This window comes from Haliotis rubra, unplaced genomic scaffold, assembly GCF_003918875.1.
Source record: "Haliotis rubra isolate DU_JTF1 unplaced genomic scaffold, ASM391887v1 Scf57, whole genome shotgun sequence".
In the NCBI taxonomy this organism is placed as follows: Eukaryota; Metazoa; Mollusca; class Gastropoda; order Lepetellida; family Haliotidae; genus Haliotis; species Haliotis rubra.
Window position 1 is genome coordinate 1,504,220 of NW_025767268.1, and position 26,293 is coordinate 1,530,512.

The 26,293-nt window shown below is 42.2% G+C and overlaps 1 protein-coding gene across 2 annotated transcripts in view; it reads left to right on the plus strand.

The window, feature by feature from the left end:
• Positions 1-26,293, plus strand: part of LOC124254301 (RAB11-binding protein RELCH homolog) — a 195,397-nt gene that overhangs the window by 3,964 nt on the left and 165,140 nt on the right. The window contains exons 2-14 of one of the 2 annotated variants that reach the window (XM_046688219.1): positions 3,345-3,434; positions 3,810-3,881; positions 4,487-4,659; positions 5,167-5,355; positions 13,757-13,845; positions 14,843-15,172; positions 17,307-17,385; positions 18,314-18,406; positions 19,156-19,268; positions 20,917-21,007; positions 21,733-21,804; positions 22,037-22,177; positions 23,283-23,447. In XM_046688219.1, coding sequence (XP_046544175.1) covers positions 3,345-3,434; positions 3,810-3,881; positions 4,487-4,659; positions 5,167-5,355; positions 13,757-13,845; positions 14,843-15,172; positions 17,307-17,385; positions 18,314-18,406; positions 19,156-19,268; positions 20,917-21,007; positions 21,733-21,804; positions 22,037-22,177; positions 23,283-23,447 — 1,697 coding nt within the window. The remainder of the gene's footprint in view (positions 1-3,344; positions 3,435-3,809; positions 3,882-4,486; positions 4,660-5,166; positions 5,356-13,756; positions 13,846-14,842; positions 15,173-17,306; positions 17,386-18,313; positions 18,407-19,155; positions 19,269-20,916; positions 21,008-21,732; positions 21,805-22,036; positions 22,178-23,282; positions 23,448-26,293) is intronic. The other variant, XM_046688220.1, reaches the window with a different exon arrangement.

Genomic DNA, 26,293 nt, shown 5'->3' on the forward strand with positions numbered 1-26,293 from the left:
ATTCCTGAAATTCGTTCAGAGGTGCATAACCCATTATGTGGCTTAACACTTAGTCCGCAAGAAATCCATGATATTCTCTTCTCTGTTGATATCACTAAAGCAACAGGCCCAGATGGTATTGGCAATAAACTTCTGAAAATGAATGCAAGACAATTAGCAGTTCCCTTATCTGAAGTTTTTAGTTTATCATTAAAGAATAACGTGTTTCCTGATATCTGGAAGGAGGCATCAGTTGTTCCTATACACAAAAAAGGCAGTACAAATGAATGCTCTAACTATCGACCAGTCGCACTAACAAGCTGTGTAGCAAAGATTTTCGAAAAATGCATTTTTAAACATGTATTTAATCATTTTAGGGATAATGAAATACTTACAAACTTACAATCCGATTTCATGAGAGGCGATTCAACAGTAAATCAATTAACGTACCTGTATGACTTTATAGCAGGTGCATTAGATAGCGGTAAGGAAATTAGGGCTGTATTTTGTGATGTAAGTAAGGTCTGGCATAAAGGTATTATACATAAGCTAAGAAGTTATGGTATCGGGGGTAACTTGTTGAAATGGTTTCAGAGTTATCTGGACAATAGAGTTCAGCGAGTTGTTATAAATGGTTACACGTCTGATGAAAGATCAATCTTAGATGGGGTTCCCCAAGGCTCTGTCTTAGGACCCCTATCGTTTATAGTTTATATCATTGACATCGTTGAAGGAATTAACAGCAATATCCGTCTCTTCGCAGATGACACATCACTTCATGCTATAATAGATGATCCTGATGAAACTGCTCTGTCTCTTAATAATGATCTACATAAAATTTCTGATTGGGATGGCAAGTTACATTTAATCCTAATAAAACAGATTCTATACAATTCTCTCGTAAAGTACAGCCCAGCCCAAGACGAAACTTAACAATGAAGGATAATAATATTAATGACGTTAATAGCCATAAACATTTGGGACTTATTTTACAGCACGATTGCTCCTGGACTATCCATGTTAACGGTATCACCAAAAGTTTGCACCCATGGTAAACTGTCTTAGAAGTTTTAAATATCGTCTCTCATGTAACATTTACAAACAATGTACAAACAATTTATTTTGCCTATTTTCGACTATTGTTGTCACATCTGGGACAATTGTACCAAACAGCAAGCACTAACACTGGAAAAACTTAATCTTGATGCACTTAGAACTATTTGCAGTGCTGTTCACGGTACGAGTCATAACAAAATATATGATGAGACAAATTTCCAACCACTATGTAATTGAACACACATCCAAAACTAACATTTTTCTATAAAATGGTTAATAATTTAACTCCAAAATATTTGAGCAATCTCGTCCCTCCCAAGGTATCTGACACTACAAACTACAGTTTCCAAGACCGTTTGAAGCTCCAAACTATCGATAGTAAAAGTGCAAATTATGCCAAATCATTTCTCCCAGATACAGTAAGATTGTGGAATTCTTTGTCTACCGATTATAAAGAATCGGCTACTTTGGGTAGTTTTAAGAAACAGATTACTGTGTCAAACAAGAATAGTCAAAACTACTTCAATTTAAAATCTGGATCAAGATTCTGTCAGATTATCCATTCACGCCTCAGGCTCGGTTGCAGCGATTTAAGCGCACATAAATATCAACGATTTATATCTTCAAATCCCTCTTGTTCTTGTGGCTACTGTTACGAAGATCCAATTCACTATTTCTTTTTGTGCATTAATTACTCTGACATAAGACATAAAATGCACTTCTATACTAAAGCATATGACATCAAATCAATACTATACAGCCACTCTAATGGATCTACTAAAGGTAATCTTGAATTATTAGAATCTATCCATTCTTTCATTGTACTGTCAGGCAGATTTGTGTTGTAATAGTAAAAACGAAATTGCACTTACTACTAAGTATTTTCCGACACTAATGGTTCTAATGTTATAAGTGGCTATATTACAGTTTTTGATTGCTACATTTTCAGAAAGCTACTGTTTGTTAATATCATGCTTTTCTCCTCCGTCTATAATATATCTGTATTCCGGAGCGGTATTCAGATAAGCAACATACTGCTTGTTTACCAATCCGGTTCCTCTTTTGGAAATAAATATGTTTAAACCAGTATAATGTGACCGAGTGGGTTATTCATGCTTAACTGCAGCATCGCATCTCAGTGAGCTAGCACTATTAAGTCTGGGCTAGTAGAAGTTGCCACACATACACACACATGCACTTTGTCATATGAGCGAAATATTCTTAAGTATGATGTTAAACCCCATTTCACCGTATGGTAGTTGTCTTTGTATGATGATAAATTCTTTTTGTCAATGTTATACACAAACATTTCTGCCTTGCAACAGTGGTGATCTGTGATGCTGATTGACCTCTGTCAAATATTTTGGTGACTCCCATATTTTTCACTCCTAATGCATGAAACAAACTTTTTATTCCATTGTTGATTTTAACTTCAGGTGAATGTAATTTTGTGCATAGTAATTTTCGGGGTGTGGAAACATTCTTACCTAATAATCTCACTTCACAAATTCAATGTTACAAGTGTTGAGAATTTTATGTTAAAGCAATCTGTGACTATCTGTCATTTGATTTGTTTTGATGCCTTTGATATGCCTATCAGTGTTTTACAGGGGTATACACCAGACATTAATTCAATTTGACCTCTGCATATTTGGGACCAGAAGTTCTGATGGAGAAAACAATAATCCTTCAAAATTGTCCTTTATTGTCCTTTGTCTACCTCACATCAAGTAATCTCTCATGTTAACTCTTAACTCATTCATTCAAGTACCCAAGACTGCATTTAGTGTCATATGATGCAGGTACTGGGTATTAGAGCTGTGACAATATATCGTAGTATCGATAACCATGATACCTTTTCTGACAATACATATATCGATACCATTTTTCGTATCGTGATGTGTATCGTTGACCTAAAAATTGTGAATCTTCTCTAGAAATTGACGGTTATGTGAAAATTTACACTGTTACTTGTTATCAAAATACACTTTTTTAAAGAAAATAACTAAAGATAGCATATCGTGATACGCATCGTATCGTTCCAAGATATCGCGATACGTATCATATCGTGAAATTTCTGTATCATCACACCTCTACTGGGTATGTTGGAAAAAGGAAAAGATTAGAAAACAAATTTGATTATTGGGTAGAATGAAACAGTACTCATCAGCAGTGACACGTCTCAAATCTACCAACCATTAGATATTTACAATAGATAGTGTACATTGTGTAGATACACTGGCGTAAGTGAACCCTGATGTAGAGGTCTTGCTACATAACAACCATGTTCTGATACTTGTATGTTTCAGCTCGGACTTCAAGTGTACAGACCTTTGATTCCCTGGACTTTGCCCGCTATTCTGATGATGGGGAAAGACAAGTTGATGAGAGAGTTGCTGGTATGTTATGTAGAAATATAGTACAACGGAGGAGTGAAGAAACTGGTTCATTATACCTTTCTAACATTGAATTCAGTTTATAAATTATCTTGCATATAGGTGTGTAAGTGCAGATTCATGATTACGGAAATGATCAAATTCAGTGCAACTGACTATGTAATTGAGTTTTGTGCCTCAATTGTAACAGGATCTCCTGATCATTGGGTTGAATCACAAAATTGCCTTGATTATGACTCCATCTTTGCAGCACAACACTATTGGAATTTATAGTTGTTTCCATATATTCTTTTTACCAATACTGACAAATAAATGCATGAATTATCTGGCAAGTCAGCTACTATAACTACTAATATGGACCTATCTTGTCTCTTTCAGTTTTAGAATTTGAATTACGAAAGGCACAGGAGACAATAAAATCTTTACGAGCTACTCTAACAAGGGAAGCAGGTATGTAGAAGCTGCATTCACAAACTTAACCTTTCACCTGAACCAGTTTAATCCAGTCTTCTTCCATGAGTAGGTTGTCTAAGAGGCGACTAACGGGATCGGGTGGTCAGGCTCACCGACTTGGTTGACACATGTCATGGTATCCCAATTGCATAGATAGATGCTCATGCTGTTGATCACTGGATTGTCTGGTGGAGACTTGATTATTTACAGACCGCTGTCATATAGCTGGAATATTGCTGAGTGTGACGTAAAACTAAACTCACTCACTCCAGAGGGAGCCTTTGAGGTATTCATCCAAGACAATGAACTGAGTTTTCATATGTATGCAGTTTTTGTTGTTGTCAAGAGAAATAGTTTGATAATAGCTGAAATAATTACATTGCCATGCTTTTTTCTTCTTGTATATCTAGACAGTTTAGCCATTAACTGTCAGATTTCTTACTCTAATGAGAATTTTACTCTCATCATCAAGCATCAAATACAGTTACATTTCTTCTCTAGGATGTTCTAAATTTTGGACAATTTTTTTTATCATATTGAATATGATCTTTTTCATATCGTTATTTGATATTGGTAAAGATGATTGTGTTGCCTGGTTTCAGAAAATGAGATTGTGTCCCCTGACACAGAGAAGAATCTTGCAGGTGGCGTTAGTGTTGAGGACAACATCAAGCCTCTCGAACAGCGAGCACTCAACTTCCTAGTGAACGAGTACCTCTTGCTCAATGACAACAAGATCACCTCAGTCACATTCTCAGAAGAGAATGAGGAGCAAGTAAGTCAGGGTGGTCCTGAGTGTATGGTGTTCACAAAACTGTGTGGTGTAAAGATAACTGTAGCAGTCGTGGTGTTCAGGGAAGGTTGGTATGTATGGTAAACAGATTGATCACATGACTTGTGTTTAAATATATCCGCTGATTTATATATTAGTGTATCTTCATGAACATTGGTAACCACATGGTATAACATATTCGCTCTTACCTGTTTATGCCAGCTTTAGCTATTATTTTCTTGACTAGTCCAGAAGAAATCATATTCACTAGTGCTAAACGTTTATAGTAAGTCCTGATTGAATAAGCAGTTTTCTCTCAGTTATATTTGGCTCCAGAAAAAAATTGAAAAACCACTTCAAAATTATAGCCCTCAAATGCTGCTGAATATGAGGACTACCATCTTCAGATTTATATGTATACACAACTTAGTAGTCTTGGGCTAGTAGACTAGTGCAAATGTCACAGACTGCCTGCCCCTCAAATATGAACCAGTTTTCCATGTGTATCAGGACTTTGAGGACTGGGATGACGTGGGACTGAACATACCACGGCCTCCAGATCTCCTGCGATTATTCCGTGACTATGGCAACCATATCATGCCAACCAAGGAGACACAGGAAGTGGCCTGTGAGGCGGACTTGGAGGATGAAGACTTCCAGGAGCGGCAGCAGGACTGGCAGCTGATCCGAGAACAAATGGTGAGAAGCAGGGATTGTTGTTGTGGACATCGGGGATGGTTGTTGTGAACATCAGGGATGGTTGTTGGGGATGTCAGGGATTGTTGTTGTGGACATTGGGGATGCTTGTTGGGGATGTCAGGGATTGTTGTTGTGAACATCGGGGATTGTTGTTGGGGATGTCAGGGATTGTTGTTGTGGATATCGGGGATTGTTGTTGGGGATGGTTGTTGATGATGTCAGGGATTGTTGTTGTGGACATTGGGGATGGTTGTTGGGGACATCAGGGATGGTTGTTGTGGACATCAGGGATGGTTGTTGTGGACATCAGGGATGGTTGTTGGGGACATCAGGGATGGTTGTTGTGGACATCGGGGATGGTTGTTGTGGACATCAGGGATGGTTGTTGTGAACATCGGGGATGGTTGTTGGGGATGTCAGGGATTGTTGTTGTGGACATTGGGGATGGTTGTTGGGGATGTCAGGGATGGTTCTTGTGGACATCAGGGATTGTTGTTGGGGATGTCAGGGATTGTTGTGGACATTGGGGATGGTTGTTGGGGATGTCAGGGATGGTTGTTGTGGACATCGGGGATGGTTGTTGGGGATGTCAGGGATTGTTGTTGTGAACATCAGGGATGGTTGTTAGGGATGTCAGGGATGGTTGTTGTGGACATCAGGGATGGTTGTTGGAGATGTCAGGGATTGTTGTTAGGGATGTCAGGGATTGTTGTTGTGAGCATCAGGGATGGTTGTTGGGGACATCGGGGATGGTTGTTGGGGATGTCAGGGATGGTTGTTGTGGACATCGGGGATGGTTGTTGGGGATGTCAGGGATGGTTGTTGTGGACATCGGAGATGGTTGATGGGGATGTCAGGGATTGTTGTTAGGGATGTCAGGGATTGTTGTTGTGAACATCAGGGATGGTTGTTGTGGACATCAGGGATGGTTGTTGTGGACATCAGGGATGGTTGTTGTGGACATCAGGGATGGTTGTTGTGGACATCAGGGATGGTTGTTGTGGACATCGGAGATGGTTGTTGTGGACATCAGGGATGGTTGTTGTGGACATCAGGGATGGTTGTTGTGGACATCGGAGATGGTTGTTGGAGATGTCAGGGATTGTTGTTGTGGACATCGGGGATGGTTGTTGGGGATGTCAGGGATTGTTGTTAGGGATGTCAGGGATTGTTGTGAGCATCAGGGATGGTTGTTGGGGACATCGGGGATGGTTGTTGGGGATGTCAGGGATGGTTGTTGTGGACATCGGGGATGGTTGTTGGGGATGTCAGGGATGGTTGTTGTGGATGTCAGGGATTGTTGTTAGGGATGTCAGGGATTGTTGTTGTGAACATCAGGGATGGTTGTTGGGGATATCAGGGATGGTTGTTAGGGATGTCAGGGGTGGTTGTTGGGGATGTCAGGGATTGTTGTTGTGAACATCGGGGATGGTTGTTGTGAACATCAGGGATTGTTGTGAACATCGGGGATGGTTGTTGTGGACATCAGGGATGGTTGTTGTGGACTTCAGGGATTGTTGTTGTGGACATCAGGGATTGTTGTGAACATCGGGGATGGTTGTTGTGGACATCAGGGATGGTTGTTGTGGACTTCAGGGGCGGTTGTTGTGAACATCAGGGATGGTTGTTGTGAACATCGGGGATGGTTGTTGTGAACATCAGGGATTGTTGTTGTGAACATCAGGGATTGTTGTTGTGAACATCAGGGATTGTTGTTGTGAACATCATCGGGGATGGTTGTTGTGAACATCGGGGATGGTTGTTGTGAACATCAAGGATTGTTGTTGTGAACATCAGGGATGGTTGTTGTGAACACCGGGGATGGTTGTTGTGAACATCAGGGATGGTTGTTGTGAACATCAGGGATTGTTGTTGTGAACATCAGGGATGGTTGTTGTGGACATCGGGGATTGTTGTGAACATCGGGGATGGTTGTTGTGGACATCGGGGATTGTTGTTGTGAACATCGGGGATTGTTGTTGTGGACATCAGGGGTGGTTGTTGTGAACATCAGGGATTGTTGTTGTGGACATCAGGGGTGGTTGTTGTGAACATCGGGGGTGGTTGTTGTGGACATCGGGGATGGTTGTTGTGAACATCGGGGATTGTTGTTGTGAACATCGGGGATTGTTGTTGTGAACATCGGGGATTGTTGTTGTGAACGTCGGGGGTTGTTGTTGTGAACATCAGGGATTGTTGTGGACATCGGGGATTGTTGTTGTGAACATCAGGGATTGTTGTTGTGAACATCAGGGATTGTTGTTGTGGACATCAGGGATGGTTGTTGTGAACATCAGGGATTGTTGTTGTGAACATCGGGGATGGTTGTTGTGGACATCGGGGATTGTTGTTGTGAAGATCGGGGGTTGTTGTTGTGAACATCAGGGATTGTTGTTGTGGACATCAGGGATTGTTGTTGTGAACATCAGGGGTGGTTGTTGTGGACATCAGGGATGGTTGTTGTGAACATCGGGGGTGGTTGTTGTGAACATCGTGGGTGGTTGTTGTGAACATCAGGGATTGTTGTTGTGAACATCAGGGGTGGTTGTTGTGAACATCGAGGATGGTTGTTGTCGACATCGGGGATGGTTGTTGTGAACATCAGGGATGGTTGTTGTGAACATCAGGGATGGTTGTTGTGAACATCAGGGGTGGTTGTTGTGGACATCAGGGATGGTTGTTGTGAACATCGGGGATGGTTGTTGTGGACATCAGGGATTGTTGTTGTGAACATCGGGGGTGGTTGTTGTGAACATCAGGGATGGTTGTTGTGGACATCAGGGGTGGTTGTTGTGAACATCGGGGATGGTTGTTGTGGACATTGGGGATTGTTGTTGTGAACATCAGGGGTGGTTGTTGTGAACATCAGGGATGGTTGTTGTGAACATCAGGGGTGGTTGTTGTGGACATCAGGGATGGTTGTTGTGAACATCGGGGATGGTTGTTGTGGACATCAGGGATTGTTGTTGTGACATCAGGGGTGGTTGTTGTGAACATCAGGGATGGTTGTTGTGACATCAGGGTGGTTGTTGTGAACATCAGGGATGGTTGTTGTGAACATCAGGGTGGTTGTTGTGACATCAGGATGGTTGTTGTGAACATCGGGATGGTTGTTGTGACATCAGGGATTGTTGTTGTGAACATCGGGGGTGGTTGTTGTGAACATCAGGATGGTTGTTGTGGACATCAGGGTGGTTGTTGTGAACATCGGGATGGTTGTTGTGGACATTGGGGATTGCTGTTGTGAACATCAGGGTGGTTGTTGTGAACATCAGGATGGTTGTTGTGAACATCAGGGTGGTTGTTGTGACATCAGGGATGGTTGCCAGTGAACATCGGGGTGGTTGTTGTGAACATCGTGGGTGGTTGTTGTGAACATCAGGGATTGTTGTTGTGAACATCAGGGGTGGTTGTTGTGAACATCGAGGATGGTTGTTGTCGACATCGGGGATGGTTGTTGTGAACATCAGGGATGGTTGTTGTGAACATCAGGGATGGTTGTTGTGAACATCAGGGGTGGTTGTTGTGGACATCAGGGATGGTTGTTGTTGAACATCGGGGATGGTTGTTGTGGGACATCAGGATTGTTGTTGTGAACATCGGGGTGGTTGTTGTGAACATCAGGGATGGTTGTTGTGGACATCAGGGTGGTTGTTGTGAACATCGGGGATGGTTGTTGTGGACATTGGGGATTGTTGTTGTGAACATCAGGGGTGGTTGTTGTGAACATCAGGGATGGTTGTTGTGAACATCAGGGGTGGTTGTTGTGGACATCAGGGATGGTTGTTGTGAACATCGGGATGGTTGTTGTGGACATCAGGGATTGTTGTTGTGACATCAGGGGTGGTTGTTGTGAACATCAGGGATGGTTGTTGTGGACATCAGGGGTGGTTGTTGTGAACATCAGGGATGGTTGTTGTGAACATCAGGGGTGGTTGTTGTGGACATCAGGGATGGTTGTTGTGAACATCGGGGGGTGGTTGTTGTGGGACATCAGGGGATTGTTGTTGTGGACATCGGGGTGGTTGTTGTGAACATCAGGGATGGTTGTTGTGGACATCAGGGGTGGTTGTTGTGAACATCGGGGATGGTTGTTGTGGACATCGGGGATGGTTGTTGTGAACATCAGGGATGGTTGTTGTGAACATCGGGGATGGTTGTTGTGGACATCAGGGATGGCTGTTGTGGACATCAGAGGTGGTTGTTGTGAACATCAGGGATGGTTGTTGTGGACATCAGGGATGGTTGTTGTGAACATCGGGGATGGTTGTTGTGGACATCGGGGATGGTTGTTGTGGACATCGGGGGTGGCTGTTTGGGATGTCAGGGATGGTTGTTGGGGATGTCAGGGATGGTTGTTGTGGACATCAGGGATGGTTGTTGGGGACATCAGGGATGGTTGTTGTGAACATCAGGAATGGTTGTTGTGGACATCAGGGGTGGTTGTTGGGGACATCAGGGGTGGTTGTTGGGGACATCAGGGGTGGTTGTTGGGGATGTCAGGGGTGGTTGTTGTGAACATCGGGGGTTGTTGTTGTGAACATCAGGGGTGGTTGTTGTGAACATCGGGGATGGTTGTTGTGAACATCGGGGGTTGTTGTTGTGAACATCAGGGATTGTTGTTGTGGACATCAGGGGTGGTTGTTGTGAACATCGGGGGTGGTTGTTGTGGACATCGGGGATGGTTGTTGTGGACATCGGGGGTGGTTGTTGTGAACATCGGGGATGGTTGTTGTGAACATCGGGGGTGGTTGTTGTGAACATCGGGGGTGGTTGTTGTGAACATCGGGGATGGTTGTTGTGGACATCGGGGATTGTTGTTGTGAACATCGGGGGTTGTTGTTGTGAACATCAGGGATTGTTGTTGTGGACATCGGGGATTGTTGTTGTGAACATCAGGGATTGTTGTTGTGAACATCAGGGATGGTTGTTGTGGACATCAGGGATGGTTGTTGTTAACATCAGGGATTGTTGTTGTGAACATCGGGGATGGTTGTTGTGGACATCGGGGATTGTTGTTGTGAAGATCGGGGGTTGTTGTTGTGAACATCAGGGATTGTTGTTGTGGACATCAGGGATTGTTGTTGTGAACATCAGGGGTGGTTGTTGTGGACATCAGGGATTGTTGTTGTGAACATCAGGGATTGTTGTTGTGAACATCAGGGATGGTTGTTGTGAACATCGAGGATGGTTGTTGTGGACATCGGGGATGGTTGTTGTGAACATCAGGGATGGTTGTTGTGAACATCAGGGATGGTTGTTGTGAACATCAGGGATGGTTGTTGTGGACATCAGGGATGGTTGTTGTGAACATCGGGGATGGTTGTTGTGGACATCAGGGATGGTTGTTGTGAACATCGGGGGTGGTTGTTGTGAACATCAGGGATGGTTGTTGTGGACATCAGGGATTGTTGTTGTGGACATCAGGGATTGTTGTTGTGGACATCGGGGGTGGTTGTTGTGAACATCAGGGATGGTTGTTGTGGACATCAGGGATTGTTGTTGTGAACATCAAGGATTGTTGTTGTGGACATCAGGGATTGTTGTTGTGAACATCGGGGGTGGTTGTTGTGAACATCAGGGATGGTTGTTGTGGACATCAGGGGTGGTTGTTGTGAACATCGGGGATGGTTATTGTGGACATCAGGGATTGTTGTTGTGAACATCAGGGGTGGTTGTTGTGAACATCAGGGATGGTTGTTGTGAACATCAGGTGGTTGTTGTGGACATCAGGGATGGTTGTTGTGAACATCGGGGATGGTTGTTGTGGACATCAGGGATTGTTGTTGTGGACATCAGGGATGGTTGTTGTGAACATCAGGGATGGTTGTTGTGGACATCAGGGATGGTTGTTGTGAACATCAGGGATGGTTGTTGTGGACATCAGGGATGGTTGTTGTGAACATCGGGGATGGTTGTTGTGGACATCAGGGATTGTTGTTGTGAACATCAGGGGTGGTTGTTGTGAACATCAGGGATGGTTGTTGTGGACATCAGGGGTGGTTGTTGTGAACATCAGGGATGGTTGTTGTGAACATCAGGGATAGTTGTTGTGGACATCAGGGATGGTTGTTGTGAACATCGGGGATGGTTGTTGTGGACATCAGGGATTGTTGTTGTGAACATCGGGGGTGGTTGTTGTGAACATCAGGGATGGTTGTTGTGGACATCAGGGGTGGTTGTTGTGAACATCAGGGATGGTTGTTGTGGACATCAGGGATGGTTGTTGTGAACATCAGGGATGGTTGTTGTGAACATCAGGGATGGTTGTTGTGGACATCAGGGATGGTTGTTGTGGACATCAGAGGTGGTTGTTGTGAACATCAGGGATGGTTGTTGTGGACATCAGGGATGGTTGTTGTGAACATCGGGGATGGTTGTTGTGGACATCGGGGATGGTTGTTGTGGACATCGGGGGTGGCTGTTTGGGATGTCAGGGATGGTTGTTGGGGATGTCAGGGATGGTTGTTGGGGACATCAGGGATGGTTGTTGGGGACATCAGGGATGGTTGTTGTGAACATCAGGAATGGTTGTTGTGGACATCAGGGGTGGTTGTTGGGGACATCAGGGGTGGTTGTTGGGGACATCAGGGGTGGTTGTTGGGGATGTCAGGGGATGGTTGTTGGGGATGTCAGGGGTGGTGGTTGTTGGGGACATCAGGGGATTGTTGTTGTGAACATCAGGGATGGTTGTTTGGGATGTCAGGGATGGTTGTTGGGGATGTCAGGGATGGTTGTTGGGGACATCAGGGATGGTTGTTGGGGATGTCAGGGGTGGTTGTTGGGGATGTCAGGGATGGTTGTTGTGGACATCGGGGATTGTTGTGAACATCGGGAGTGGTTGTTTGGGATGTCAGGGATGGTTGTTGTGAACATCAGGAATGGTTGTTGTGGACATCAGGAATGGTTGTTGTGGACATCGGGGATGGTTGTTGGGGACATCAGGGATGGTTGTTGGGGATGTCAGGGATGGTTGTTGGGGATGTCAGGGATGGTTGTTGGGGACATCAGGGATTGTTGTTGGGGACATCAGGGATTGTTGTTGATGACATCAGGGATGGTTGTTGGGGATGTCAGGGATGGTTGTTGTGGACATCAGGGGATGGTTGTTGGGGATGTCAGGGATTGTTGTTGTGAACATCGGGAATGGTTGTTGTGAACATCGGGGGTGGCTGTTTGGGATGTCAGGGATGTTTGTTGGGGTTGTCAGGGATGGTTGTTGGGGACATCAGGGGTGGTTGTTGGGGATGTCAGGGATGGTTGTTGGGGACATCAGGAATGGTTGTTGTGGACATCAGGAATGGTTGTTGTGGACATCAGGGATTGTTGTTGTGGACATCAGGAATGGTTGTTGGGGACATCAGGGATGGTTGTTGGGGATGTCAGGGATGGTTGTTGTGGACATCAGGGATGGTTGTTGTGGGACATCAGGGATGGTTGTTGTGGACATCAGGGATTGTTGTTGATGACATCAGGGGTGGTTGTTGGGGATGTCAGGGATGGTTGTTGGGGACATCAGGGTTTGTTGTTGGGGACATCAGGGATTGTTGTTGGGGACGTCAGGGATTGTTTTCGGGGGGTTGGGCAGGGCAGCATGACTAGCAGCTAATCTGGGAATGGATAGTGAGCATCAGGATTGTTGGGGAAATAAGGAGGTGATTTGGGGGAACATTGGGCTTTGTTATGGTGGACATCGACAATGATTAGGGGACACAGCAGGGAAGGTTAAGGGGATTATAAGGGATTATAATAGTGTCACCGAAACAGAGGACATTGGGCATTTTATGATGGAAATGTTGTTTGTGGGTTGTAACTTGGGGGATCTTTGATTGTTGGATGGCACATCAGGGACTCTTAGGGGTCAGTGTTCCTGTATTAAATAAGTCTTCTCCTATCATGTGTATTAGGTGAATCAATTACTGGAGGCCAAAAATGAAAACAAGTCTGTTTTCATGCTCATAAATCAGTTGTGTAGGCCACACAATGTGTTCACAATCTTGTGACATTTCATGGAAGGTCAGAGTTCACTATGTATTTCATCACTTGTAACAGAAAATAAATCAAATTTATGTATGAAAATGTCAGTTAGAAATCAACAATCCCTCAAACATTCTCAACACATGAGTAATGTGAAACTGTCTGATGATAGTGAATTGACCATGAATATCCCTCACTCTGTTGATACAAAATCTTCTGCTGTCAGTGACAGCAATAGGATTGTTGAAAACATGGTGTAGGCAATATTTTGATGGTGCAACCTGATTAATTCACTTGGTTGTGAAAACAAAATGATATTGTGCCTTGATTTGTGACTAGAGGATGATATCAGGTTTATGCTTCCCTGCATGACATATTGTAAAACCAAAATGTATTTTATGAATTGTATGTTAATTTTGTTCAGGAGAGCAAGATCTCAGAGCTTGAGGACCAAGTCCAGATGATTGCACAAGAGAACGATGTTCTGTCCCAGCAAGTCAGTATACTCAAGATGTAAGTTGCTCCCACAGCTTCCTACTTGTTTACATATTGTCACTATTCACTGTGCAGAGTTGTGTCCCTTGGGCACGTCAGGAACCTGCTCGAATCCAGGTTTGTCACCCCCATTCCAGTGATCTTGTATTCACAAAAAGTGGTGAACTATGTGCTGTCCTCATTCATGTAGTTGATGGGCCATGATATAACTGGAATACTTCACTCACTCACTCACTCACTCACTCACTCACTCACTCACTCACTCACTCACTCACTCACTCACTCACTCACTCACCGTCTCCGTGGTGTAGTGGTTACAGTGTCCTACCAACCCCGACTCGCCATACCAAAAAGACGGGGATTTGTATTTGTTGGTCCCTGCCTGGCTCTCGGCATTAATGGGTACAACAAGGACTGGTCGGCTTGGAGTCAGTATAATGTGTCTGAGTGGGGTATTCATGCTTCACTGCGGCATGGTATCTCAGTGGGCTAGCACTATAAAACCAGCTTCAGTCTGGGCTAGTACAAGCAGCCGCACATACACATACACATGCATGCACGTCGTCATATGAGCGAAATATTCTCAAGCACGACGTTAAACCCAATTTCACCTCACCTCACCTCACCTCACCTACTCAACCACTCACTCATTCACTCACTCACCCATACACCCACCCTCCCATCCACTTATTCACTCACTCACCCATACACCCTCCCACCCACTCATTCACTCACTTACCCACTAACTCACCTACCCATTCACTTACTGAAATATTCTTTGCTATGTATTGTATAAAAGATGCTTGGCTTGTCAGAAACAGCTATATTGAGAGGCACCAACTGGAGTATTACTTCGGACATGCTTGTCCTATTTGAGTGTCCAACAAATTTGGTAAGGTCCATTCATTCAGTTTTGTGCCACTGTTTTGCATGTTTGAAAATGGTTATTCTAAGGCAGTAATATGTTTATCAAAACACATTCAGTTTATTCACTCATTTTTCAATTCTCTGTCAGGTCACCTCTAAAGAACACTCCGATGAATCACTCCACACCTGTAGCTCACAAGGTTGAGCCTGCCGTGACCAGTTCCTCGACACATAATGGCCAGCCAGTCAGTGACAGCCATGAAGAATCACAGCCAAACACAGATCCTAGTGTGGAGGATACGTCTGGCCAGTCAGACTCTCTGAATCTCGAGGCACCTGCCATAACCCAGAACCATATAGGAGATGAAGCTGATGGGCATTCAGGGGGAGATAACTGTGTCGCCTACTGTGATCGTGTCGATGGGGATGGTTTGTCTGTAGAAGGAGATGCTACCGTCGCAGAGAAAGTGACAGACAGGTAAGGAACAGCTTAGTAAACTGAAGGGGTCATTGCATTGGGTTCTCTACCTATGTGGGGGGCAGAAGTTTCTGTGGAATTCCATGGCTTTCATTACATAAGGGTCGACTTTGGGGATGCATGTAGTTACAATATAAGCATAAATCCTTTAGTTCCCAGGCCACTGGATAACTTTTCTTCATAAATGACTTAAAAAATGACTCAATATGTTCTGTGTTCCATTCCTTGTATTTGATGTCCTTATTCATATTCTACAAGACCTGGAACTGATTTCATACCAAATTTGCATCAACTAGACTTGCCAACCGACTTTGCAATATGAAATTGTCAAATCAATTCATGCCTTACATAATCGGTCAAACAAACACCAGTCAACTGCAAATGAAAGTTCCTCTCTCCAATATCTGCAGAGTGTGAGGTTGTTTGTGGACCTTGTTAAGATGGACCATCAGTATTCTTGTGCAATCTATTTTTTTACTTGCCATCCACTCATGCCTTTCAAACTGGGCCAAACAAACACCAGATCAAACTGCAGATCAATGTTCTCCCAGTGTTCAGTCTAGGGCGCGCCCTTACGCCATTCGTGCACTGAAAGTTCATATGGCGCAATTTAAAAATACTGGCGGGCCGTGTTGGCGCACTCGAGATATTATACATAAATCTGAAATGCATTACGAGTTTGTTTTCAAGCGTCAACTCAAGTGAAATTCAAAACACAGGCTTAGTTTAACTGTAACAAAATGCGCTACCTTCTCTCACTGAAGTGAGCTGTTATTGTTTTGAATGCCAAGAACTCTGCACATCACTTTCAAGCTGTTTCAAACCGACAGTGCGAAGCCTACAAATCAGTGTTATGAGAAAATCTGACCCTTTTATAAAACTGATTCCGATTGGTCGGTTTCTTTGAGTGATCCAATCTCGTTGCATGTAGCAGTTTTATACTTTTGTTGCCATGGGGGACACACTGGTTGTCAAACGCCGACGTCAATCGAAAATTCTTTCTTTTTTTGCGAAAAAGTAAAAACCTTGTCATGATGACGATACAGAAAGCACAACCAACCACGACGATGATAACTGAAATGAGGATAGGTCTGAGGAGAAATGCCAGGACGATGTATCATGTCCACGTGTTTTTCAAAATACGTGTTTGCAGCTTTACCCATGGGTTCGACAAAGAGGCAAATCGCATGGGATATACGGTGTGTATTACCCATTACAAAAATAATGTGTTTACAGGGAATGGCACAGACAATTATCGGACCAGTAAGTGAACTCAAATTAGTAACTAACAAGATGACAAAGTCATCAATATCCCCCGCAATGGCAAAATACTCTTTCGGAGTATGTCAAATGTTTTGGAGTGTATACAGCAACGTGGAAGGAGAGTATTTAAAGGTATTTAAGATCTGCTCCAGAAAGGAGCACTACCACCAAATTCAGTTCATAGTCACAGCCTAAGTCATGTTTCCATGGAAACCACAAAAAATAAATTCATATCTGGGTCTAACCCCCAAAATGCATATCTAGGGATCATGCTTGATATGTGTACCAAGTTTGATGAAGGTAGCATGTAGAATTTAGGAGATCTGCTCTGGACAACATGACATCCTCATAGTCACAGCCTAAGTCACGTTTTTATGGAAACCGCAAAAAATACAATTCACATCTGGGTCTAACCCCCAAAAGGCACATCTAGGGATCATGGTTGACATGTCACATGATGTGTACCAAGTTTGGTTAAGCTATCACGAATAGTTTAGGAGATATGCTTCGGACAAAGTGTGGACGGACGGACGGAACTCGTTTCTAACTCGTTTCTATATCCCCCGCAACTTCGTTGTTGCAGGTGATAATTAGTACTGTATGTCTAACAAGTCACAGCAATTTGACATGACCCACACTATTTTCTAAATGGCCCATAACTGAGGGCCGGTGGGCCATGGGCCAACTTTTTATTAATGCTAGAATGAACACTGTTCTCCACTCCGGTACATGCAGAGTATGAGATTGTTTGCTGACCTAGTGAATATGGATCATAAGTGTTTTGTCATGAAACAAACTGTTGACTTTTTGTTGTTGCAGCCGTGATTATGCCTGATTATCTCCACTGCTGACTCCTGTGTTTGTTTTGCAGGAAAATGTCTGCAGCATTTAGAAAAGCTTTGCAGGAACTGGCTTTCCATGTTTCCAGGGATAACAGGATTGTTGCTGAGGTAACCTGACCTGAAATTCACAAACTGATTGATCTGTTGAGTAACCAGGGTTTGCACATGCTTGTAGAGGCCAAAGACATTGTTATGATTGTAGTTGCATGGTTCCAGGATGTTCAGGGTGACTTTGCGCTCACTTAGAACTCCTAGTTGTCATGCTTTATAAAGACCTTGTTTTGTCAAGATTTACCCCACTTATGGGTCTTGGTCACAACCATTAAATTTATACTAGCAGCCTGGGGGCAGGGTTTTGGTTGTTCCATTTATTCTTATGAACCATTGAGTTACATTGAATGTAACAATATCAATTACAAGAATGAAGGACTTTTAATACAAGCATTTACACATGTCAAATTATTTACCAATCCTCTTGTAAGCACTTTTGAATTCTAAAGGTGCATGTAAATATCACCAAATACATATCTGTCCTTGATTTATGGTAGTTATTATATCCAACATCTCCAGTAGTTTCTGGGGCAGCCTAGTGGTTAAAGCGTTGGCTCATCCCCGGTTCGATCTTGGGTTCTGGTGTCCCCCGCATCATATTCTGTCAATTTCTACATCTTGGGTAGTTTCTGTATCCCGTTCCTCCTTTACCATCAAATCTGTCAAGATTTTCATTATCCTACATCTTGGGTAGTTTCTGTATCCCACAGCCCAATAGTAGTTTCTGCAACCAGTGCCTCTTTTGGTTTCATTATCCAGTATGTCTGTCAGATTCGGTATCCTACATCTTGGGTAGTTTCTATATACCACATTTCCAGTAGTTTCTGCATCCGGTTCCTCCTTTGGTTTCACTATTCAGTATCTGTCAGGTTCTGTATCTGTATCCCACATCTCCAGTAGTTTCTGCATCCGGTTCACTATCCAGTATGTCTGTCAGATTCTGTATCTGTATTGTGTTTACCTTTCCACTGTCGTCTGTACACAGATGTCCAAGATGAGTGAAGGGGAAGGAGTTGTGTCCATGTTGGGCCGATGTCTCCCCCATATCGTCCCCAACGTCCTCCTGGCCAAACGAGAGGTGAGACAGAGATATTTCTACTCCCATGGCTTGTAAACATTTGACTGACATGGAGTTTGGGTAGTGACACTAGTTCAAGACCTTGTTAGATGCCATGGCTCTTAAAAACGATAGGACGTATATAAGTATCCTCCAAAATAGGCTCACCTGTGAGTGCTTTTTCTATTCTTTCCACATTTATTTTGGAGATACAGGAATAATGCTTGTGGCAAGAATTTACAAGCTGTGACAGTTACCTGTATTGGCTGATTAGACAGCTCTTGTGACAACAAATCAAGGGTTTCTGCAGAGAAGTATTTTAGTCAGACATTAAAGAAGTTGTTATGATGTGATTCCTGATGGAACTTGGAAGTCTACCGATTGTGAAGATGACATAATGTAAACAAATTTTGATGTAATAATAATGTGTCCATTTATATAGCGCCAAACTCCACACTAGGTATGCTCATAGCACTAACAATCAAACCACAGTACATTATTACCCCGGATAACCCAAGCTGCCGCATCATCATGACTCTGCTGGGTGAACAGAAGCAATTTTGAACAAACTCACTTGTTTAAGGCTTCGTCACAAACAATGGATGATGTTATACTGAGTTCTCAATAATGATGCATTGTTATGTCATTTACAGTCAGAATGAGAATACAGACTTAAGGTATACAAATATGGGAAAGTTACTGCATTCCATCTTTATACCCTCATGGGTATTGTCTTGTCGCCAGGTTTGTTATTGTAATTTCTGTTGCAGGAACTGATCCCCCTCATCTTGTGCACAGCCATGTTACATTCAGACTCAAAGGAGAGAGACAGACTTCTAAACATTCTCTTTAATCTCATCAAGAAGCCAGATGATGAACAAAGGTTGGTCAATAGAACAGTTACACAATGTTATCAGTGACCTTATTCTGTATAATATTTAAGGTATAATAAATACCTATTCCACCATTACTTGACGTTACAAGTCATTCTGTACATGCCATATTTTTCATGGCAGGAGTGTGTTGATGTTTTAGTGAGGTTGACCCTCCATGCCCCATACTTCTTGAAAGAGTCTATTAAAATACGGATGAAAGTGTAACACTGGCTGAGTATGAAGTTTGAGGTTACACAAAACCAAATATTTTCCTATTGACTTCTATAGTAGCCTTATATTTGTAATAAAAATAACTAAGATATCAACTGCTATTATATGTACATGTGTGCATAGTCTGACCTTAAAGAAACAATAAAAATATAAAATATGAACACCTCAGGCAGCTCCTTTTCCGAGTACAGGCACCCCAGTTACGCACAAAATGTCAACTGCTTGAAAATGGCTGTTGTCACATTCAGTATAAGTCATCATGTAAACAAGAGAGCACTACATGTATATATTAAAAAATATGGTCAGTTTTAATTTCTGGATGGATGTACTTTTACAAAACACAAAGATCTTACACAAAATCACCCAATCACAGCTGCCAGATAATTCATCTGCACTGAATGTTCAGGATGAAAAGTACTTGTTAAAATACAGATTCTGATTTGGTGTTCTGTAACCTTGATGAGCCCTTCTACAGCTGATGGGCCACTCATAGTTGGTTTACTATCAAAATATACTCAGGGTGTAAAACAATGTATCCAGCTGTACCTGGATGGTGGTCGCCGTTATGTTGTGTACCTGGAGTATATCTAGTCGTACTTCTCATTTTAATTCTCATTCAGTAGAACAAAGCTGTTTATTATGTGACCGCCTCCGTGGTGTAGTGGTTAGAGCGTCCGCCCGGAGAGCAGAAGGTCGTGGGTTCGATCCCCGACCGTGTCCTACCAAAAAGACGTTAAAATATGGTTCTTGTTGGTCCCTGCCTGGCGCCCGGCATTAATGGGTACAACAAGGACTGGTCGGCTCGGAGTCAGTATAATGTGTCTGAGTGGGGTATTCATGCTTCACTGCGGCATGGTATGTCAGTGGGCTAGCACTATAAAACCAGCTTAAGTCTGGACTAGTACGAGCAGCCGCACATACACATACATCGCATGAACGCGTCATATGAGCGAAATATTCTCAAGCACGACGTAAAACCCAATTTCACCTCACCTGTTTATTATGTCAACCCACTGTACAGCATCAGGGGAGATAACTGCTTGCACTTGGCCGTTTGACAATATCTTGTACCTTTTGGTTTTGCCAGAACAGAAAGAGTTGGAATAACTGTTGTAAGTTCATGATGTGATGTTATTGAATGCTGAAAAATCCACAAGGGCTTACTTCTGTAAGATAGACAATTTTGAGATTTCCAATTTTGGGTACACTTAGAAATTGTCATGGTACAAAAATATCTTCCAGTGAAAATATCTTGGTATGACTCAATGCTTCGTTTTGTACCCAGGGTACATTTTGCAAGTAAGTGATTGAGAATGACCAATCTGCCCTCGTTCCCTGACAACTTGGATCGTTAATGCTGTAGTCCACCCATGGTCTGATTGATCAGAATAGATCAGAGGTAATTGTGAGATGTTCACTTTTCAGACAAATCATCCTGACAGGGTGTATAGCATTTGCTCAACACGTGGGTCCGACCCGACTGGAGACGGAACTACTGCCTCAGTGCTGGGAGCAGGTAAGGGGAGATAACTCTCAGGTGGTTTACAAGTTGTAGAATGTGGATGGATGGATGGATGACGAATTATCATTGTCATCTTCAGTGGCTTCAGTAATGTCTATCAAGTCAAGGTAAAGCATTTCTGTGAAGAATATTGTTCGCCAGCAACTTGTGCTGGTTGTTAGAGGGAACTAGATGGGGTGGGCAGACTATTTTTCTTGGTTGACTCTCGTACCTCAGTTGTAGATGAGGGAGATTATATTTTACACCACTTTTAGCAATATTCCAGCAATATCACGGCAGGGACACGAGAAGTGGGCTTTGCATATTGTATCTATGTGGGCTTTGTGTGATATTGTTTATCTATCCTTAAGTAGATCAATATCAAAATCCTTCAGCAGACAGCCTGGGTTGTATAAACATATAGCATGAGCAAGACATTGGTTTAACCACTAGTCTATCCCAAGTAGATCAATATCAGTGATATCCTTCAGCAGACTACCTGGTTGTATAAACATATAGCATAGCATTCCTTCCAGACATTCTTTGTGGTTAATAGATCCCATTGGTTTCATGGTTCACAGTCTACACAAACATATTGCATTCTTCTTACTACATTCTTGACCTTAAGTTTTAATATCTCATATCTATTCTGTAAAGCTATGTTAGTACTGAGGCATTTTGTTTAACTGGGCCCTGGTATTTCTGAAGCCAAGTATTGCATTGGGATGTGTTTGTTTCAGATAAGCCACAAGTATGTGGAGAGACGACTGCTAGTGGCAGAAGCCTGTGGAGCTCTTGCTTCATACCTCTCGGTAAGCTCAGAAACATACTCACAATTGTTATGTATTCTTAAGAAGTAACATTCATTTACTCTCACAAGAGAGCATATTTTAGATTAGCTGCCTGTATTCCACAGAATAGACCAGGCTTCCAGGTTATATGGTAGACAACTATAGAGGTTTTCCCCCAAAACTATGTTGAAGAGCATTGACTACAAAGTTAAGTGTTTGTTTAATTTTAGCAAATGGCATGTTTGTTGTACAGCATGAGATCCGCAGTTCGTTGTTGATGTCCATGCTGACGCAAATGCTGCGTGACGACAAGGATGACGATGTGCGGGAAGCTGTGATCAAGAGTCTCGGACTTCTCACTGGTTTTATCTGTGATACTGACAAGTTTGCTCAGGTGAGTTAATGGTTGAAGTTACAGTGTATTTCAACTGATCATTATTGTGGGTCCATTTCCATCTTAATGATCTGAACTCCCATGCTAAGGTGATAACATAAGCTAATTAGTCATCAAGAGTGGGAGCTTAGTAAAGGTTGCTTTGTGAAAGATTGCTTTGTGCAAGTGTATCCTGATTATGTTTCTTGGTTTATCTAGTCCCAGACCTACATTATTTTCCCTACTGCCCGCAGTGAATGTTTTTCTGTGTCCATTCTCTACATTTGTTGCCACTGGACGCATATTTGCTTGTCTCGTGAAACCTGGGATGTTGCTCATGATATCAGCCACTTGTTTGTTATTTGCATTTTCTGTTTTGTTGTTTATGACGAACTCAGCAGTTTTCCAACATTGTGATTGGTCTGTGTTGTCAAGACGAGACGATGTAGTAACTGCCATCATGAGCATCGGTCCACCATTTGGGGGATGTGATGGCATGCATCAACCAAGCCACTGAGTCATTGACTATCAACTGAGACCAATTGCTAGCCCAGAATCTTCACGTGGTCAGTTGTTGTGATTCGGGTTGAATATTGCTGACTGCTGTGTTAAACATGACTGCTGTGTTAAACAACAAACATCCATCAATTAATAAGGCCACCTATATCACCCTGAACTGCTCTAAGAGCATACAACATGATGGACACTATCACCCACGGTCGGATAACCCAAGCTGCCTGTGAGACAAACCCATCACCAACTCGCTGTCAGAAAAATTCTCAGGTTAAAGGTTAATAGTCATATGACTTAGCCCACCAGGTACCTATTTTCTGCTGGGTGAACAGAGGCAATTTCATAACAAACTCACTTGCCGAAGATGAGACCACAGATGTCTTAACTTGTGACTAGGGTAGGATTGAGGTGTGAAATAGGATGAAGAACTGAAAATATTTTCTTCATACAAAACTTTTTGTGAATTTGACAACTGTTATGATTTGTTTCATAATGTTGATGTAGGCTGATTTGTTGAAGTCCTTGTAGATAAGTCAGGATTATGTTATTTTCTTCCAAATATTCCAACAACATTACTAACCATCTTGAGCTGACATATTGAATTTGTTTCCAGGGATCTGAACTACTAAAGATAGGGCTGCGCGATTCATCGGAGAAAGTGCAACAAGCCACTCTGCACGTGTTCCTGCCGTCGTTCGCTGCCTGGGCGTATGAGCTGGGTCGGCTGGAACACGAACTCCTGCATTCTGTGTTGCGTGACCTGGAGGAAATAGTTAAGGCACACCTTAATTTGAGGCCTCTGGCCTGTCTAGCTTCACTGACACGTGACTCAAGTTGTAGCTCATGTAGCTGTAGACAGGTCAGGCTGCAATCATGGTCACATGGTCGGGTCACATGGTCGGGTCACATGCTCATTGCATTAAATATTTGAATGGAAGTGAGGAACTCAACAGGGATTGTGTGCCTCCATGATCTATTGTGAACTTTGGACTGTAGGGTGGCCTTGCAGCTGAAGTGTTGCCATGTCTCACCGAAGACTTGAGTTCAACTCCCAACATTTGTTTAATTCGTGTTCAGTGTAGCTATTGCTGTGATGTTGCTGGAATATTTTAAAAGCTGCATGATGTAGTTTAAAAGTTGTCATTTTATAAATTGTTATGCTTCAGATACTGGGTGATTGATGTAGTGTGATTTGCTGCAAAATTGCTGAAGACGTTTATAGGACTATTTTGTCACTTTTTGGTTAATGATTATTCACTCTTTGAGTGATTAAGGATGGCTTCAGTTGCTTGGAGTTTAAAACATAGAATGAAATAAGACAATACCCTGAATTTAAAAAAAAGAAGGACTTTAAGAGATAATGATTTTGTCCAGTTTTTAGTTGAGCAATATTCATTGATTGCCTGATAAAAAGTATCTTTGATATGTTGCATTGTTAAATTCTTAATTAATTCATTATTGACCATGTCTATATCTTGACCACCATGTTGACCAATGATTGAGCAGGACATGTATTTCACTCACTCACCCATTCATATTCTTCATAAATACATCTTACCATTAATGTTTCCTAATGTTAATTCATAATTGTTATCTCATTTATATTAAATATTAAGTTATTGATTAATATTAATGTACATGCTAACAATAACTGACATATGATTATTATATTTGTGTGACCTGTAATGTGTTGATTGTTCAGTAATATATTTAAACATTCTCTTGTCCAACATCAGACATGTCTCCATATATATCCGCCTCATCGTCAACCTATGTCTTCATCACAGACCCATCTTGAGAATCAACACGACAACTTGAGTCACGTGTCAGAGCTATTGTGGCTTTACATTTGTTTATTTTGTTTTTGTTTTTCTTTTCTCACAAGTCCTGTCACAGACAGTTCATGTCTGGGATGGAGACTCCACTAACCTTGTCTCCCCTCAGGTCATTGTTTCCGGAGTCCAGAATGGTCAGTGTCAACTGAAAAGGACAAGAAATTACGAGAACATTTTTGGCATTTTGGAAATTACTGAGTAAGGATAAAATATACAGATGAACAACTACTGCATTACAATTATGAGCAACATTTTGGTATATGTTCTTCGTGTTATCAAGCAAGTAGATGAACATCAAAGGTTAACACATTTTATCCCTATTTCTGATCAGATGTAGTGAGAAGTCCAAAACACACATGATTCTGTACTCAGTTTGAAACTGACCCTGAATCAGTAGACCACAAAATGTAAAGGGTGATGTGATCTAGATTTTTGTTAAGTATGAGAAGTACAGATAGTGGAAAGTCATGACACTAAGGGGAGACAAGTTAGTGTTTACTTTCAGATGTGCCAAGTTCACGTCACATTCACCTCTCGCGCCTGAGACTCCAACTGTCTGTCTGACCGACCTGACCCAGTGTTGATAGCCTCTCCTTGCTGTGTTCAGTTAATTGGTGGAGGGATCTCTCACTGTCTCACTCTCATTGTCTCTGCAGTGCCAAGCTTTCTTAACCAGCATTACTAGATATAGACTTATATCATTAATATACACTTGCTTCATGGTTTACAGAATACATGGTTCCCATAGAAACTCTCTGTGTTATCATGGGGTATATGCCATATATCTCCCTCATGTAAAGGATATCTCACTGCAATGTTGGTACTTACTCCAGCATGATAGAAAAGATTATCTCTTAGGTATGTCTTGGGTGATAAAAGGATATCTCTCACAATTTCTATTGATACTGAATCACTTTGAAAATGCCTGTTTTGTTTTTGTAATATTTGGCAAAATGAAGTTCAGGGTATTTTGACATGAGATATCATTGTAATGGTTTTAATCCAATTTGATGTGTTTGGAGAAGGGCTTCATGTATAAACAAATCTTTTCTGTTTTGGAGTAAAAGTTGATTGTGTGTTTCAGTATATTATCTCCAGTGAAATATTTGTGTAATATCTCAGGGTGATAATACAAAGGTTATTGCAGTGGAATTTTGTAGTTTCCGAGGATGATACACAGTTTGTCTCACTGGAATCAATTCCTGATATCTCAAGGGTGGTATGAGGGTTATCTCATCTATGTACTAACACTGGAATCAATCTATAACTGGGTGATCTGCTTAATGGTACAGAGTGAGTCTCACTGGAATCAATTCCTGATATCTCAAGGGTGGTATGAAGGTTATCTCATCTATGTACTAACACTGGAATCAATCTATAACTGGGTGATCTGCTTAATGGTACAGAGTGAGTCTCACTGGAATCAATTCCTGATATCTCAAGGGTGGTATGAAGGTTATCTCATCTATGTACTAACACTGGAATCAATCTATAACTGGGTGATCTGCTTAATGGTACAGAGTGAGTCTCACTGGAATCAATTCCTGATATCTCAAGGGTGGTATAAAGGTTATCTCATCTATGTACTAACACTGGAATCAATCTATAACTGGGTGATCTGCTTAATGGTACAGAGTGAGTCTCACTGGAATCAATTCCTGATATCTCAAGGGTGGTATGAAGGTTATCTCATCTATGTACTAACACTGGAATCAATCTATAACTGGGTGATCTGCTAAATGGTACAGAGCGAGTCTCACTGGAATCAATTCCTGATATCTTAAGGGTG